This window comes from Salmo salar, chromosome ssa28 (genome assembly GCF_905237065.1).
Source record: "Salmo salar chromosome ssa28, Ssal_v3.1, whole genome shotgun sequence".
NCBI lineage: Eukaryota > Metazoa > Chordata > Actinopteri > Salmoniformes > Salmonidae > Salmo > Salmo salar.
In genome coordinates this window covers 7,631,004-7,649,089 of record NC_059469.1, presented here as the reverse complement: position 1 = coordinate 7,649,089, position 18,086 = coordinate 7,631,004, and the positions used below count along the sequence as shown (strand labels likewise).

At 42.1% G+C, this 18,086-nt stretch overlaps 1 protein-coding gene across 9 annotated transcripts in view; it reads left to right on the top strand.

Annotated features, from left to right (window-relative positions):
• Positions 1–18,086, top strand: part of pcdh15b (protocadherin-related 15b) — a 214,516-nt gene that overhangs the window by 59,549 nt on the left and 136,881 nt on the right. For all 9 annotated transcript variants that reach the window (XM_014179329.2, XM_014179328.2, XM_014179323.2 and 6 more), the window contains 4 exons: positions 12,461–12,621; positions 13,143–13,298; positions 16,564–16,683; positions 16,936–17,046. In XM_014179329.2, the coding sequence (XP_014034804.2) occupies positions 12,461–12,621; positions 13,143–13,298; positions 16,564–16,683; positions 16,936–17,046 (548 nt within the window). The remainder of the gene's footprint in view (positions 1–12,460; positions 12,622–13,142; positions 13,299–16,563; positions 16,684–16,935; positions 17,047–18,086) is intronic.

Genomic DNA, 18,086 nt, shown 5'->3' with positions numbered 1-18,086 from the left:
CTCTAACCACAAGGCTACCTGCCGCCCCTTGTCTACATGAGATGGAAGGGAGTTCCATTCAATCATGGCTCTATATAATACTGTATGTTTCATGTCAGAGCTATATGTAAGTTGATTATATAGACAATTTGGAAGTTCAGCACATTCTCACAAAAACAAGAATTGATGCAGTCAATCTTTCTTCTACTTTGAGCCAAGAGAGACTGACATAAATACTGTTGACATTAGTCCTCTGTGTGCATTGACGGGCAAGATGTGCTGCTCTGTTCTGGGCCAGATGCAGCTTTTCTAGGTGTTACGCTCATTGTTTGAATGGGGAGACCAAGGTGCAGCGTAGTAGGCGTACGTCATTACTTTAATAATGAACACCAACAAAACAAGAAAATGTAAAACCGAATGTAATGTTCTGCAGGGCTAGACAGCACAATGCAAAAACAAGATCCCACGATCTCAGGTGGGAAAAAGGGCTGCCTAAGTATGATCCCCAATCAGAGACAACGATAAACAGCTGCCTCTGATTGGGAACCATACTAGGCCAACAAAGAAATATAAACAAAGATTTGCCCACCCAAGTCACACCCTGACCTAACCAAATAGAGAATAAAACAGACTCTCTAAGGTCAGGGCGTGACACTAGGTCCTTCTTTGCAGCATCGGGCAATAGTCAAGATTAGATCAAACTAGAGCCTGCAGGACTTGTTTGGTTGACTGTTGTTTTAAAAATGCTGAGTATCTCGTTATCACAGACAGACCTCCCAGACCTCTGCTTTTAGTTTTAGATCTATTCAGGACTAGTTCATTACTAGCCACCCATTCTAAAACTGACTGCAACTCTTTGTTTAGGGTTGCCGTGGTTTCACTTGCTGTGGTTGCTGATGGGTATAATGTTGAATCATCAGCGTACATAGACATACAGGCTTTGTTAAAGGCTAGTGGTAGATCATTAGTAAAAATAGAGAGCAGTAAATGACCGAGACAGCTGCCTTGCGGAACACCACACTAATGTTTTACATTGGAGAAGCTTCCATGAAAGAGAACCCTCTGTGTTATGTTGGATAGATTGCTCTCAACCCATGATATGGTAGAGGATGTAAAGCTTATTTGTGTCAGTGCAGTACATGTTGAATGCCCTTCTCTATAAGCATGCTGAAAGTATATTGTTAATTTGTTCACAGAGAAACAGCACTGTATCAACAACAACAAAAATCCAAAAGTTTGCTAATTGCTGGCAGCAAGCTGATTGGTTGGCTGTTCGAACCAGTAAAGGGCGCTTTACCATTCTTGGCTAGCGGAATTACTTTATTTTCCCTCCAGGTCCGAGGACAAACACTTTTCTCCAGGCACAGATTGAAGATAACAGGAGTGGCAATATAGTACGCTACCATCCTAAGAAGTTTTCCATCTGGTTTCACATTATTGATGGACAACAATACTTTTCCAATTTGACTTGCAGTATCAAAGCCAGTGCTAATTTGTATTCATAGAGCATGAATTTCTTTCTATTGTAAAGTATGCATTTAATCGCGCATAATTATTTTTGTGAGAGAGGTTTTGTGCAGGAGTCAGAATGTGTTTGCATTGAAAAGCTCTTTAGTTCAACTGTATATTTGCCAAGGTCAGAGGATTAAAGGGAATTTGTTCCTCATGAAACAGTAATTTACCTGTGATTTTCACCCCATACTGCGTGAAAGCGCTTTTAACTCCTCACTTAATGGATGAACCATGCCTCAGCATAAGAAATCACATGTTATGTAGTTTAAGCCATACGCTATACTTATCCGAAGCAATTGCTGTCGAGAATATATTTTAGATTGGCACCAGGATATTTTTCATATAGTATGTTTGTAGTTGTTCACTGATCCACAGTGAATTTATTTATTCAATAACATTGATTTCATGGGCCCCCCTTTTGAATTTCAGAGTTTGCTTCCTTGTGCAGGCATAAAGAAACACGTCTAAGCTTTGGAAAAACAGTGACAGACCACAAACCAAGTACTGTGTATCACACAGATTAACATAGCAAAATAATCATTCTCCCCGAAGTTGAATTCAATCATCATTTTCCAGCTAGAGACAGAGAGGGAGTGTTGCCAAAATCACTGTTCTGTGAGATGCATTTGGAGAATAGACCTCTCTGCAGACACCTTAAAGATTTCGCTCTAAAATGAAAGCAAATCAGGTCAGCTGTAAATTTGTGAACCCATTTCCTTAAAACTTTGGCTTGTCTCAGTAAATTCATGAGTTTTTTCAGGTGTACTTCACTCCGTTCTGACAGCTGGAAAGTCATTTATTAGGAAATGAATAAAGTTATAGCCCTGACAACTTTTTATTATAAAGGGACAATTTTATGTATGATTGCCATGGCATATAAACCTAAGGTAAGTGTCATTTGAAGATATAACCTTAGCAGACTTTGAGAATTGCTCTGTATTTCTCTGCAAATTCAACTGGGCTAAAACAATAGACACTGTGACATGGGATTCATTGCTAGATGAGTTTTGCTCTCCTATGGTCTTTTAATGTCGAGGCACAGTGGCGAGTGTCAGGTGTGGATGATGAAATCTGAGGTGTGGGGCCAGTGAGTGTGATGGAGGTGCACCCGAGGGTCACACAGTAGTGAGGTATTCCCTCACACACACACTGTGAGGCAGGAGAGAGGAGATTAGTGGATCAGCAACCCTGGGGCCAATTTCAAGGTCCCCTTCTTGAGTGTCCACACAATAGCACAGGAGACAAAGGTGATGAGAAGGGGGCGAGGTCAGGTAACGAGAGGGATAGGAACCAATTGTGACATCACGAGGAAGGATAGGGGTTATTAATCTAATAGGACAGGACTGAGTGTGAAGGGGAGCTTCTGAGAGGGACAGAGTCAAAGGAGGCAGGGGATAGGTAGTCTGGTACCAAATCTCGATGCCATTTTTAAAACCCCATGCGATACATACAGTACACCATGCTAAGGGATAGGTGTCAGGCAGAAAAGATGACCAGGACTGGACTATTGAAATGGGGAAGGAGGAGATGGAATGGAGGACAACCAGTCCTGGTTAGCTACTGAACGGGCCACTCTTTTCTCACCTCAAATTTTAATATTTTTTACACTTCCTTGTTTCCCATCTCCTGGTTAATTCCTCACCTCTTAACTCCACTTGTATTTTATTATCCCTATTTATTATCCCTATAATGTGGCAACCGTAAAATATTGGAAATATTTTAAAGTTGGTTATGCAATAACATTTATGCCGTTCCAGTCAGATTCGAGCAATACATATCTTTACAGTAATACATAATACGAAACATTACCCTAAAACCCTTTTATCCCTAAGCATCTTTACCCAGGTCTGTACTGTTTAGGAGAAGTGCTATCATTCAGTGATTGAGAACCTGTGTTGTTGCTGCCTGCGTCCCCTTTCTTCCCAGACTGCGTGGTGGTTTGCATTAGGACTCTCCGCCAGCCACTGCTCTATTTCATCCTGGACTGGTAGACGGACAGATCGGCATTGTGCTCACAGTTCTATGAGACCTAGCTAGAGCCTTGGACTATGTTTCTTGATTAAATGTCTCTTCTCATAGACCAAAATAGTCCCAGGCTCGTGGAATGGTAGTGATCAGGTCCTTTTAAGGACTGCAGTAGCAGCAGATTGTCAAATATTTAGGCCAGTTTATGGGGACCATGTCCAATTGTCCTCAGGTTAGGGGTCTTGAAAGTGTAAAATGTCTTTAGGCTTCATGGTGATGGTAGCAAATATCCCAAACGGACACTGCCAGGTCATTACCTCATACATGTACTCTAGTGTGTAAGTAAAATGTGTGTGTCTGGTCCCACATCCCACAAAGCACCGTTATTTCTAGAAGCAGATGGAGCCTTGGAGATGAAGACGATGAACAAGGCTGTACTGTGTCGGTCACCATTGGTCACGTCGACTCGCTCCCTGCCTAATGTTTTGTGAAGAGCTTATTTAATGTACCAGTACATCCTGCAGGAAATCTAACCCTCCACCCCTGCTACGCCCATTTGATTTTACTCATGTAATTTTAATCTTCGGACTCCTCCGAGCCAGAGTTGCTGACTTGTCAAGTAATGTCAGGGCGAAATAGACTATTTATTATCATTGTCAATGGCCAAAAACATTATATTTTCTTGGATTCAATTGAAGGGAAAATATGTGAAGCAAAAGTTCCCCCTCTTTTAAATAAAACATTTACCTGTATCAAGTCTAACTTTTATTTCCAATTTTCATACCGTATTAAGCGTATGTATAACACTGTTGATATCTCATCAATGATCCTCAGACTTCATACTCAACATAAAATACACGTACACACTAAAACAATAATGTTTTTGTATGTATTTTGCTTTTGCCACGTGCAATAGACCGGGAAGCTGCTCTCCCATGTTCTTCTTTTGAGTACTGTTCATCACCACAGTGTATGTAGAAACGAACAACATATGTTTGTCTTCGCCTTTGATGGTATCACAACAAATGCTGATGTGCGTCAAGAGGCAAAACAACGTTTGTGATTGGCACGTCAGTGAGTGGGAGAACCCTCACAGAAGGAAAATAGATTGCAGGTCATTGGATCAGGTTTGCCAAGTGAGAGTGAAATTGAAAGACTGTTTGCTGTAGGGGCTTTTTTTATGGAGTTGTAGACGGGTTGTTTTTTTTTTTTAGCAACAACGGGGCAAAACAGATGAGGTTGGCTTAGATTGTTGACAACTTGTAAGCTCTACAAGACATGGTATCAACAACATGATAAAACAAGCTGAAATGAGCCACTTGCGATGGCAGTTTCTTGTCATTCTTGCCAGCAATCTGGCCAACCAGAATCACGACAACAGGCTGACTTCTGCCCCATGGAGGCGTGCACATCGTTTTCGTGACGTTGTCAGCCAACCCATCTATAGAGAGAGCAGCCGAGCAGATCAGACGTCTACTACTTGATCGTGGCAGTTATGACAAACTAGTTGATCACTCCTATAGGCTTTTGTCTCAAACTGCAAGGCCTTCTATACTGTGTGTGACTAAAACCCCACTGACAATGATAGGCGAATGTAAATGCTTATTCATTCCATGCCATGGTCTCTGGTATTTATAAAAAGAAAATAAGCTACTGTAGACAGGCACTATACAGCTCAGATGTAAGGAATTTATTCAATAACCGTCAGGATTTTGTGGTCTCCGTTATTCCATATAAAAAGCTTGAGATTGACGTCGGGTGATGTGCAGTCATTTACATCCCCCAACAATATGCCCAATAGCAGTATGCCTACTAACAAAATATCCCTGCCAACGAGGGTACTCTACACCGTCTGGGCAATTCCAGAAGAGATAATGGACCAACATCAGCAAGTCTCTCTGCTGCCTGTCCTACTGTATATGCTTTGTCTGCATGGGGTGAATGGGAACATTGTGCTAACGTGTAAACAGCCAGCCTGACCCAGCAGCAACCTTCTCCCGGTGTCCTGGAGGCTGGAGCCCAGTATGATCAGACAGAGAGCCAAGCCAAGCCCCCCCCCTCCCGTCTACATCACCAGTCACAGGTGCTCTGCCAGCTTGCAGGACCATGTCAGGCTGCCAAGATGCCATCCCATGTGCCAGCTGCTGACGGACCTGCACGACTCCGCTCACTGCTAGTCAAATGTCAGCCTACAGCTGCCGGAGAACAGGGAGTGGAGTGCAGTCTGTACCTGTAGTGTAGCTCAAACACTGTCAGCATCAGCCACTAATGTGTTCTTTAACCATCAGTGTAGAATAACAACCATCTTGCTGCTGTACACAAACATAGCAGGAGGAGAGCAGGGAATGAGGTACGATTTAGAGAGCGATAAGGAAGACATGAATAATGTGTAGATGGTATAACAAATGTGTAACGAATCGAAATGTTCCAGCACCAATAGCTGATCTTCCGGGAAAGCCTGACACTTCTGCTTTGGATATCTTTCAAAATTGATGACTTGATCTGACGAGGGTTCCAGTGGAGATTGACGTTTTGTCCGTTTGTGTGTCTGTCTGACACGTGAATCACAGTTGAGAATTGCAGATATTTCTGCTTTTTCTGTCCAGCAAATGAACAAGTGAACTATATTGTCTGTCATCAAACATTTAAAATAAACACCATCACAAGGAAGAAGAGTCCCTTAGCACATTAGAGAAATGATGCAGCCAGTGAACCAAGTCTCACCCCAGTTTCTCATAGAAATTTGGGACGTTTACTTGTGCGAATTCCTTACGCTCTCTTCATCTAGTAAATGTAAAAACAAAACCTATTAAGCTTTTCAGCTCGGCTTGTAATTCTCTTTCGTTTTTCCCTGTAGATATTGGCTTAGTTACATGCATTGTTTCCACTTCCCAGAGTCTTCTCTGGTCAACAGTTACTATTGTATAGGTGGAGAAGTACACTGGACCTAGTTACCTCAACGACAACGTACAGCACATCACGCCAAAACAAAAGCAAAGGGGTGGTGAGTTCAACTTTTAAGAGACAGTTTCAAACCTAAGGCTGAGTGTGTGTGTGTGTGTGCGTGTAGTCATCTGTTGATTGAACATGCAGATCTTTTGAGGATCTCTGTCTACAGAGACCCTGGTTTTCCAATCAGGCTACTTAAAAATTGTATTAAGGAATTTAGGTAGGAACCGACTATATAGTAAAAAAGAGCCATGGAAAATGTAAATGAAAGAATTACTGAAGGTGACAGGGTTTTGGTAGCATGCACACTAATGTAAATCCAATCTTGATCATTCGCCATACACATACTCGTGCTTATTCAAATTCTACATAGCCAAGCATTCTAGTCTGTTGTCAGAAACATGCTTCAAACACGATAGTAAACTGCTTCAAGCAGAAGTTGTGGCTTTTACATTCCCATATTCTGTCAACATAAAGCAACGGTAATCCTCAAATATGTGTTTGCGTTAAACTGCGCCTCAGTTTATCAGTATTTATCAGTCCTTATAGCCTGCTGTGCCTTGATAGGAAAACTTCCGACTCTATGACACTTAATGTAGGTCACAGCTGTTTTTACCGTGCACTAAGAACAGTCAAACAGTCAAGGAGAGTCGTGAGGTTGGAGAGTCGTGTTGAGTACATTTCATCTGTCTTTCTTGCAAAGGTCTGCGCGCTAAGCAGAGCTACTCCAGGTCACTCAGCCAGAGCTGCTAGAGGCTGGAGCCAGCCTGAGGTTAACTACTCCAGGTCACTCAGCCAGCGCTGCTAGAGGCTGGAGCCAGCCTGAGGTTAACTACTCAAGTCAAAATGTATTTGTCAAATGCGGCAAATACAACAGGTGTAGACTTTGCTATGAAATGCTTAATTACGAGCCCTTTCCCAACAGTGCGGAGTTAAAAGGTAAGAAAATCTGAGAATGAAAAATAGTAACAGAATAAATAACAATAACAAAGCTATGTATACTCAACAAAAATATAAACAACATGCAACAATTATTTTGATTTTACTGAGTTACACTTAATGAGTAAATCAATTAATTAGTCCTTAATCTATGGGTTTCACATATCTGGGAATACAGATATGCATTCAAATTGCCATTGATAAAATGCAATTGTGTTCGTTGTGCATAGTTTATGCCTAATCCCACTGCCACCATGGGGCACTCTGTTCACAATGTTGACTTCAGCAAATCGCTCGCCCACACGACACCATACACGTGGTCTGCGATTGTGAAGCCAGTTGGACGTACTGCCAAATCCTCTAAAGCGATGCTGGAGGTGGTTTATGGTAGATAAATTAGCATTAAATACTCTGGCAACAGCTCTGATGGACGTTCATGCAGTCAGCATGCCAATTCCACACACCCTCAAAACTTGAGACATCTTTGGCATTGTGTTGTGTGACAAAACTGCACATTTTTAGAGTGGCCTTTTCTTGTACCCAGCACAAGGTGCACATGTGTAATTATTGTGCTGTTTAATCAGCTTCTTGAAATGCCACACCTGTCTGGTGGATGGATTATTTTAGCAAAGGAGAAATGCTCACTAACAGCGATGTAAACAACATTTGTGAGAAATACGCTTTTTGTGCGTATGGAACATTTCTGGGATCTTTTATTTCAGCTCATGAAACATGGGACCAACACCTTAAATGTTGCATATTTATATTTTTGTTCAGTGTACAAGGAGTACCGGTACTGAGTCAATGAGCAGGAGTACGAGGTAGTTGAGGTAATATGTACATGTAGGTAGGGGTAAAAGTGACTAGGCAATCAGGTTACATAATAAGCTGTAGCAGCACCGTTTGTGAAGAGTGTGATGTATGAAATGTATGCATTCACTACTGCAAGTCGCTCTGGATAAGAGCATCTGCTAAATGACTAAAATGTAAATGTAAAATGAACAGGTGTGTTTGGCGTCAATATGCATGTGTGTGTTTTGTGTTGTGAGCGTATGTCGTATGTGTGTGTCTGTTTGTGTGTTGGAGTGTCATTGTAAGAACAGTACCAGTCAAAAGTTTGGACACCTACTCATTCAACGGTTTTTCTTTATTTTGACTATTTTCTACATTGTAGAATAATAGTGAAGACATCAAAACTATGAAATAACACATATGGAATCATGTAGTAACCAAAAAAGTGTTAACCTGTTGGGGGTAGGGGGCAGTATTGACACGGCCGGATAAAAAACGTACCCGATTTAATCTGGTTACTACTCCTGCCCAGTAACTAGAATATGCATATAATTATTGGCTTTGGATAGAAAACACCCTAAAGTTTCTAAAAATTTTTGAATGGTGTCTGTGAGTATAACAGAACTCATATGGCAGGCAAAAACCTGAGAAGATTCCTTACAGGAAGTGCCCTCTCTGACAAGATCTTGTTCTTCTTGTCTCTGTTTATTGAAGACTGAGGATCTTTGCTGTAACGTGACACTTCCTACGGCTCCCATAGGCTCTCAGAGCCCGGGAAAAAGCTGAATGATATCGAGGCAGCCCCAGGCTGAAACACATTTACGCTTTTGGCAAGTGGCCGATCAGAGGACAATGGGCTTAGGCGCGTGCACGAGTCGACCCCGTGCTTTATTTTCTTTCCTCTTTTTACCTAAACGCAGATTCCCGGTCGGAATATTATCGCTTTTTTTACGAGAAAAATTGCATAAAAAGTTGATTTTAAAGAGCGGTTGACATGCTTCGAAGTACGGTAATGGAATATTTACAATTTTTTTGGTCACGAAATGCGCCGTGCTCGTCACCCTTCTTTACCCTTTCGGATAGTGTCTTGAACGCACGAACAAAATGCCGCTGTTTGGATATAACAATGGATTATTTGGGACCAGACCAACATTTGTTATTGAAGTAGAAGTCCTGGGAGTGCATTCTGACGAAGAACAGCAAAGGTAATAACATTTTTCTTATAGTAAATCTGACTTTGGTGAGTGCTAAACTTGCTGGGTGTCTAAATAGCCCGGCATCACAGGGCTAGCTATCTACTGAGAATATTGCAAAATGTGCTTTCACCGAAAAGTTATTTTAAAATCGGACATATCGAGTGCATAGAGGAGTTCTGTATCTATAATTCTTAGAATAATTGTTATCCTTTTTGTGAACGTTTATCGTGAGTAATTTAGTAAATGTTTAGTAAATTCACCGGAAGTTTGCGGGGGGTATGCTAGTTCTGAACGTCACATGCTAATGTAAAAAGCTGGTTTTTGATATAAATATGAACTTGATTGAACAAAACATGCATGTATTGTATAACATAATGTCCTAGGTGTGTCATCTGATGAAGATCATCAAAGGTTAGTGCTGCATTTAGCTGTCTTCTGGGTTTTTGTGACATTATATGCTAGCTTGAAAAATGGGTGTCTGATTATTTCTGTCTGGGTACTCTGCTGACATAATCTAATGTTTTGCTTTCGTTGTAAAGCCTTTTTGAAATCGGAAAGTGTGGTTAGATTAACGAGAGTCTTGTCTTTAAAATGGTGTAAAATAGTCATATGTTTGAGAAATTGAAGTAATAGCATTTCTAAGGTATTTGAATAACGCGCCACAGGATTCCACTGGCTGTTACGTAGGTGGGACGATTTCGTCCCACTGGCCCTAGAGAAGTTAAACAAATGATTTGTTTAAAAAAATTTAGATTCTTCAAAGGAGCCACCCTTTGCCTCGATGACAGCTTTGCACACTCTTGGCATTCTCTCAACCAGGTTAATCTTGAATGCATTTAAATTAACAGGTGTGCAGTGTAGAATTAATTTCCTTCTTAATCGGTTTGAGCCAGTCAGTTGTGTTGTGACAAGGTAGGGGTGGTATACAGAAGATAGCCCTATTTGGTAAAAGACCAAGTCCATATTATGGCAAGAACAGCTCAAATAAACAAAGAGAAATGACAGTCCATCATTACTTTAAGACATGAAGGTCAGTCAATCCAGAAAATGTCAAGAACTTTGAAAGTTTCTTCAAGTGCAGTCGCAAAAACCATCAAGTGCTGTGATGAAACTGGCTCTCACGAGGACCGCCACAGGAAAGGAAGACCCAGAGTTACCGCTGCTGCAGGGGATAAGTTCATTAGAGTTACCAGCCTCAGAAATTGCAGCCCAAATAAATGCTTCACAGAGTTCGAGTAACAGACACATCTCAACATCAACTGTTCAGCGGAGACTGCGTGAATCAGGCCTTCATGGTCGAATTGCTGCAAAGAAACCACTACTAAAGCACACCAATAAAAAGAAGAGACTTGCTTGGGCCAAGAAGCACATGTGACATTAGACCTGTGAAATCCGTTATTTTATCTGACGAGTCCAAATTTGCAATTTTTGGTTCCAACCGTCTTTGTGAGACGCAGAGTAGGTGAATGGATGATCTCTGCATGTGTGGTTCCCACCGTGAAGCATGGAGGTGGAGGTGTGATGGTGTGGGGGTGCTTTGCTGGTGACACTGTCTGTGATTTATTTAGAATTCAAAGCACACTTAACCAGCATGGCTACCACAGCATTCTGCAGCGATACGCCATCCCATCTGGTTTGCGCTGGGACTATCATTTGTTTTTCAACAGGACAATGACCCGAAACACACCTCCAGGCTGTGTAAGGGCTATTTGACCAAGAAGGAGAGTGATGGAGTGCTGCATCAGATGACCTGGCCTCCACAATCACCCAACCTCAACCCAATTGAGATGACTTGGGATGAGTTGGACCGCAGAGTGAAGGATAAGCAGCCAACAAGTGCTCAGCATATGTGGGAACTCCTTCAAGACTGTTGGAAAATAATTATTCATGAAGCTGGTTGAGAAAATGCCAAGAGTGTGCAAAGCTGTCATTGAGGCAAAGGGTGGCTACTTTGAAGTATCTCAAATATAAAATATATTTTGATATGTTTAACACTTTTTTTTGCTTACTACATGATTCCATTTCATAGTTTTGATGTCTTCACTATTATTCTACAATGTAGAAAATAGTACAAATCAAGAAAAACCCTTGAATGAGTAGGTGTGTCCAAACTTTTGACTGGCACTGTATCAGTGAGTGGGCTCCAACTGTCCATGAGCATTAGTGTGAGACACACCACAGCAGGCTGGACCAGCCATGACCTGGCTAGCAAAGGAGAAAGAGAGACATGGGCTTGTCTGCCCTTCCCCTGACTTCCCTCTGGCCTACCTGCATACTGGATGTAGGCTAGACATGGGTTTGAAGTTTGATTGCCTTTCCAACTGCACAACAGTTGATGTCAGAAAAGGTGTGTGTGCGCGTGTAGCCTTGTGGTTAAGAGCGTTGGACCAGTAACCAGAAGGTCGCTTGTTTAAATCCACCGAGCCGATTTGGTGAAAAATCTGCTGGTGCCCTTGAGGCACTTAACCCTAATTTCTCCTGTAACTCGCTCTGGATAAGAGCGTTTGCTAAATGACTCAAATGTAAAAATGTTAATGTAGCCAGGTACTGTGTAATTAGCATAGGCTGAACTGGCCAGTGCTTATCTGAATTAGAATGAATGTACGTGGACTGCAGTACCTTCAGGCTTGGGCTTCATCAAAGCTTGGTACCAGGCAGGCAGTTAGTCCTTATCTGGACTGCAGCAGCAAAGTGTGTGTGGGAAAGCAGGCATAGCATGTTTCAGACAAAGAGCTCAAATGTAATTTTAGCTTGGCCGCCTCCCTGGTTTTTATAAACCAATAGTTTAAGACATATTTTCAGACGTTTTGTATCATTCAAATGGTCTCCTTTGATTTGAAAACATTTCAGTCAAGCAGTTGTTGAGGTTTTTCTATAAGAAGATGTTTTCATTGTCAGAAAATAAGTTCTATGAATCTTTGTTTTCCTGGGCACACTGCTCTCTACTCCTGCTTTTCTGAAAGATCGTAACAATAGCTCGTAAAAGAGCACTCGAGAAGAGTGAGATTAACAACACAAGGGAATGTTGCCTAGGGAAAAACTTGCTCTCAGCAGGTATATTTATCACAGCTCTGTCAATCAACTCCTGGCTGCATTTCAAATGAACCACTTTTCTTTTGTCTCATAAGGAACGCTTTTGGTTGAGAATATGCAAATCCAAGGCCGAGCGGAAGACCCAGGCAGAACCATCTCTCTCTCCCTCCGAGACAACTACAACCACTGGGTAATACTGGACCCGGTCAGACAGAGGCTCTACCTGAACAGCACCGGCAGGGCCCTCGACCGAGATGTAAGCGTTCAAACACGCAATGACTATTCATATGTTTGCTGTGGGGTTTGGGTTACTCTAAAGAAAAAAAAAACAGTTCACTGCAAGTTAGCTACACATTTACATTCCCTTCAAATACATCCTGAGGTAAAATAAGCTCCACAGCATACTGTAGCCACGTTGTTTCTTTGCATTCTTCTATTAAACATGTACAGTGTGTAAGCAACAAACCTATCCGTTCTTGAAAGAAAAGTACTGCACATGCACTGAACTGTACACTTTGAACAGTGCACCGGATAAAAACGTTGGCTAAATGGCATATGTTATCTACCGGTGTTAGAGTAGTTTATGATAATTGCGGAGATTAAAAAGATAGAAAAGCAAAGCATACGTCTGATCTGAAGCATAACTTTCTTTACATGTTCTACACATCAATCCCAGTCATGTTGTTCAATGTCAACCAGTTGATAGGAGGCTAATGACACTGTCCCTCGTTGTCCTTGGTTCCTTCTGAAACTATGCTTATTTTTTCCCCCTTTTAGCCCCCCTCCTACATCCATTCCATCGTGGTCCAGGTTCAGTGCACCAACGAGCTGGTCGGGAGCATCATTCGACACGAGGTGCGCATCGTTGTGAGGGATCGCAATGACAACGCGCCCCAGTTCCAGAAGCCTCGCTACTATGTCGCCATAAATGAGGTGAGACCCCCCCAGGATAACCTAGTTAAATATTTTATTACAATCCAAGACGGTGTGTCTGACTCTCGCTCCGAGTTCACAGGCCACCATTGAGCAGTATCTCATTACTTAGTATTGAATATTTCAGTCCGTTCAACCTGAATAGGGCCATACAATTTGGGAAAAGCTGTAAAAATGTGAAATATTAGCCATTGCTCAGTGACTGTGGACTGGTAGGTACGGTAATAACTTCAAATCTAATTACATTTATTCCCAGGGAGCTTTTTTGACTGTTAAAGAGACTAAGACTGTGGTCATTAAAATGTCTGTAACTATAGCTACTGTAGGATCTTCCCATATCTTATTCTGGAGGAGACCTGATTTTTTTGTGTGGTTTAACATTGATGGCCCATCCCACCCCTGGGACTGCTTGGGTCTCTGTTTAACAGTGGGACCTCCATGGGTCTTTATGTGGTTTAAAAGTGGGACCTCCATGGGTCTCTGTGGTTTAAAAGTGGGACCTCCATTGGTCTCTGTGGTTTAACAGTGGGACCTCCATGGGTCTCTGTGGTTTAAAAGTGGGACCTCCATGGGTCTCTGTGGTTTAAAAGTGGGACCTCCATGGGTCTCTGTGGTTTAAAAGTGGGACCTCCATGGGTCTCTGTGGTTTAACAGTGGGACCTCCATGGGTCTCTGTGGTTTAACAGTGGGACCTCCATGGGTCTCTGTGGTTTAACAGTACATTGTCCATAGGCTCCAGGAATAGAGGGCCACAGAGCGTCTGGTGTCCCACCAGGGGAAAAAGTAGCTACATGGTGATTTTGCAGCTTTTCCCTAATAGAAAAAGGGTCCCCTGAGTGTTTCTGTGTTAGATTGAGCTCATTAGCGAGCAGCCTTTCAGAGTAGCAGACAGAGAAGACAGCCCCTGCAGAAGCTTCTGTTCTCAAACTATTGGAAATGGTTGCTTTCATTATTCTGCTCTATAGATTTGTTTTTACGCAGTTTGAAATGTTGGCAAAACTTTACTTGGATAGTTCATCTGCAGATGCTCTACAGACTATCAGCATCATTTCAACTAACTATCTACTAACCCTAGCTCTAACCCTAACCTTAACCCTCATCCTAACCCTAAACTTAACTCTTACCCTAACCCTTATTCTAAACCTAACCGGAGCCCAAATAGTTGCATATCGACAGATAGTTGACCTGTAGAGCAACTACAGATGGGAAAACCGGACTATCCAAACAAGGTGTTGGATAGAGATAAGGGGTCCAATAGAATGCAGTCTCCTGTCCATCAGTCAACTGTTTAAGCCCACATAGTGGAGAGCTACAGCGCTGTCGAAGCAGAGCGAGATATAACACCAGTTAGAGGTTTTCACGGTTGAAGGAAGTATGTTGTTGAGCTGAAGACATCTGCTAATGTGAGATCTTGACTGCACACATGGACGTACTTGGCATGACAGTACTGTGTGTCATATAGTATCTGGAGAGCCTTATTTGCTTGCATTCCAACTTTCCGCTGAAGTTGCAAGCGGGAGGATGGGGAGTTAGTGAATGCCAATCATGCTTGCTAGCTGTATGCTCTTGTGAGACCTTGACCCTGTTTAAAAATTCCATTAACTACACCTTTACCTGAGACTGGCATCAAGAGTTATAGTCAAGGCTGAATCACTCACACTTGTTAATCAGGCACTTAGTCTTCAGACAGCTCTAGATATGCCTTAACCTTTCAACACCTTGTTATCTCATATGGGGAGAATCTTTTGGCCTCTCCTTGTGTATCCCAATAAATACACTACTAAGACGTGCAGTAATCCGCAAACACTTAACCCCTTGGTTATTAAATGCACTTTACACTTCTTTATACTACATTAATCCATTCATTACGGGGGCCTTCATGCATACAGTCTGTTACGCAATGTTTATCACTGAGGCGCTGATGTGCAGACTAAGGGACGTGGAGGAGTGATGTGCTCCCAGAGGTGTGTCTGTGACTGGTTGGCGCTGGGAGAGCTTTGCATCCCAATGAGGTAATGATAGCTCTTAAATAATGCCTGCTTATGTATTTCTGCGGTTAACAAAATTGCAGAATGGATGGGGTGTACCCGCCGTCCCTATTTTGTCAAAGACGACAGAGTAGATTTCAATTTCTGTGAATGGGAAACATGGAATCGTGCCTCTACTTTTCATTACAGCACCTCCTTTAGAAATTACATTTGGGGTCCCTGCTGTGGGTTTCTATTAGGTTTTTCCTATTCGGCTCAGTGAAAACATTTTTACAGTACCAGTCAAACCATAGCTGATGTCAGTAGTGTTTCGCTGAACCCTCTCCTCTCTTCCTCTTGTATCTGACATCCTTTGTGTGTTCATGTTCCTGAAAAAGTTTTCAGGAGCTAAAATACCCAGGTTTCCTTGGTGCTGCCAACAGGCACTAGTCTATTACCTTCTATTCTCACATCTGATAGCGGTCCACTGTGGGGCTCAGGTATGACAGCTGAAAGGAACCATTCTAGTGCTGCGAATCACTCGCCCCTCTCAGAAGACCAAGAGCAAGGCTTTGTTGGTGATTGGCTGAGCTAGCCACCTCAGAATCCAACAGGGATTATGTTGTTGCGCAACCAGTCACTTCAAAGCTAACTAATCCTGTTTTCACCGCAATATGCTCGTCTGTAAACAAATCAACAGCATGTTGGTTAGTGACGCAGGAAAAATTTATACAGTTGCATATCGCAATGTTATTTTTGACGATATTATATAGCTACTTTTTTGTTGTTGCTAGGTAGCGTTAGCTAGCGCTATTGTCGACTGTACCTGCACCAAAACGGCAGTATTTTTCATCCTATAGCTTGTTTTCCACCTTCTTTTTAAATAGTGATCCAATATTGTTTTCAGCACTTTTGTTTCCATGAATGATCAAAACAAATTTTCTCATGCTCTCTCTTGTCTCTCTGCAGCAGACGTATAGCGAGATATATGTCAGGAATGTCAAATCGCAATAAAATTGCGATATCGAATCACAAAACATATAGAATGGGCACCTAAGTCTCGTGATAATATAGTACAGTAAGGTCCCTGGCAATTCCCAGCCCTAACGTTGGTTTCGCCCTTACTGTATGTTTCACTCAGAATGGCTGGATCGTTAGTGTATTGATGAAGGTTGTTGTCGACCGAATGCTTAGCACAGGAAAACTGACACTTACATCTGATTCAAGTGTGCGGAGACTTCTTTTGATAGTTTGGGTCGTTAGTATTGTCATAACGATGTAATAATGTCGTCTTACAGTTGACCCCAGTTGGCACCACCATCTTCTCCGGCTTCACTGGGAATAATGGAGCTCTGGACATTGATGACGGCCCAAACGGACAGATCGAGTACATCATCCAGTACAACCCAACTGACCCGGTATGTTACATCTCAGTACTTACTGACTGACCCATCCAATCTGATTCTCTTTAAACCCATGACTGATGGCAATCACACTGCACAGCCTAAAAAGATTGCTAGAGATATTCAATTATTACCGTATTACTCATATCACTAGGTAGGGGTCACAAGGCCACAAATGTCCTGTTGAGGCAATCTCTACACCAAGGGGGAGCTTTTCTGAGTGGAGTGCACTCTTAACCCAGGGTACTGTATCTCTTCGTGTCGCAGATGGCCAACAGGACGTTTGACATCCCTCTCACCCTTTCTGGCTCGATGGTCCTGAGGGAGAGGCTCAACTACGAGGAGATCACCCGCTACCTGGTCATCATCCAGGCTAATGTAAGTAGACAGCCATGCAAGACAGAGTCATCAAAGTCTGTGGTCGATTCTGGAATGGCACCCTATTCCCTGTATCGTACACTACTTTTGGCCAGGGCCTGTCTGTCTAGGGTAAGCGATGGACAAACCAAACACTGGAGCGTACTGCACATGGGTACAGGACTGTACGATGTGTCTTTTTTAATAGGGTAGGCTGCAGCACTAAGAAAAACTTGAAGTGAAACTTCATACCACTTTGTAAATGCAAAATCATATTTTTCTGTGTGTGTTAAATGATTGTTGCATGTTCTTTTGAAAAGGAGGACATACTAGATGTCCAAGGCAAGAATGGTAAAGAGAGTACAGAATTATCCATTCAATTATGCCTCAGTCAAGGTATTCATTGCCAGAATTTTACCAAAATGTTTTACAATGTCTTTTGATACTGGAACATTTGAATGAACAGATGCTTGAACCGATGTGGCATATATTTTCAATGCAAGTGCTTTCCAGACTGAAATGAATGCAATGCAGAATGTTTTTGAAAACTTGAATCTTTTGGAAAATACAGAAAGGATGTTGCACTTAAGGTAGAATCGCGTTGTTCCACCAATTAGGTGCCTTTTTAGGTGAGTGGCAAGGCCTACGTGCTTTTTAGATACTCCTACCCGAGGTAGGACAAAACACAAAGCATGTTTTTTTTCTCCTCTCTAATGTATCCCATTTATGAAATGGATGGTTGTGTGAAAATATTTTACTGCAAAAGTGGTTAAATTGATAGATATTGTGACACCCCCCCTAAACTTGAAAAGTGCAGCATAATGTCTGGCTAGAGGGTGGATGGGTTGCGCAATCTCATGTAACCTAATATTGCAAGCTCTGACATTACTAAAATGTGGAATGCCAGTAGTCAGTTGTCTACACTACATACACAAACAAACAGCGTAAGGATATCTGGGAAATATAGACCTGTAAACACTGAGATAGTTTCGGCGGAAATGCCAATTATGAATATTTATGATAAATGTAAGCTTTACTTTTTGGTAGCTGGTTAATAGACA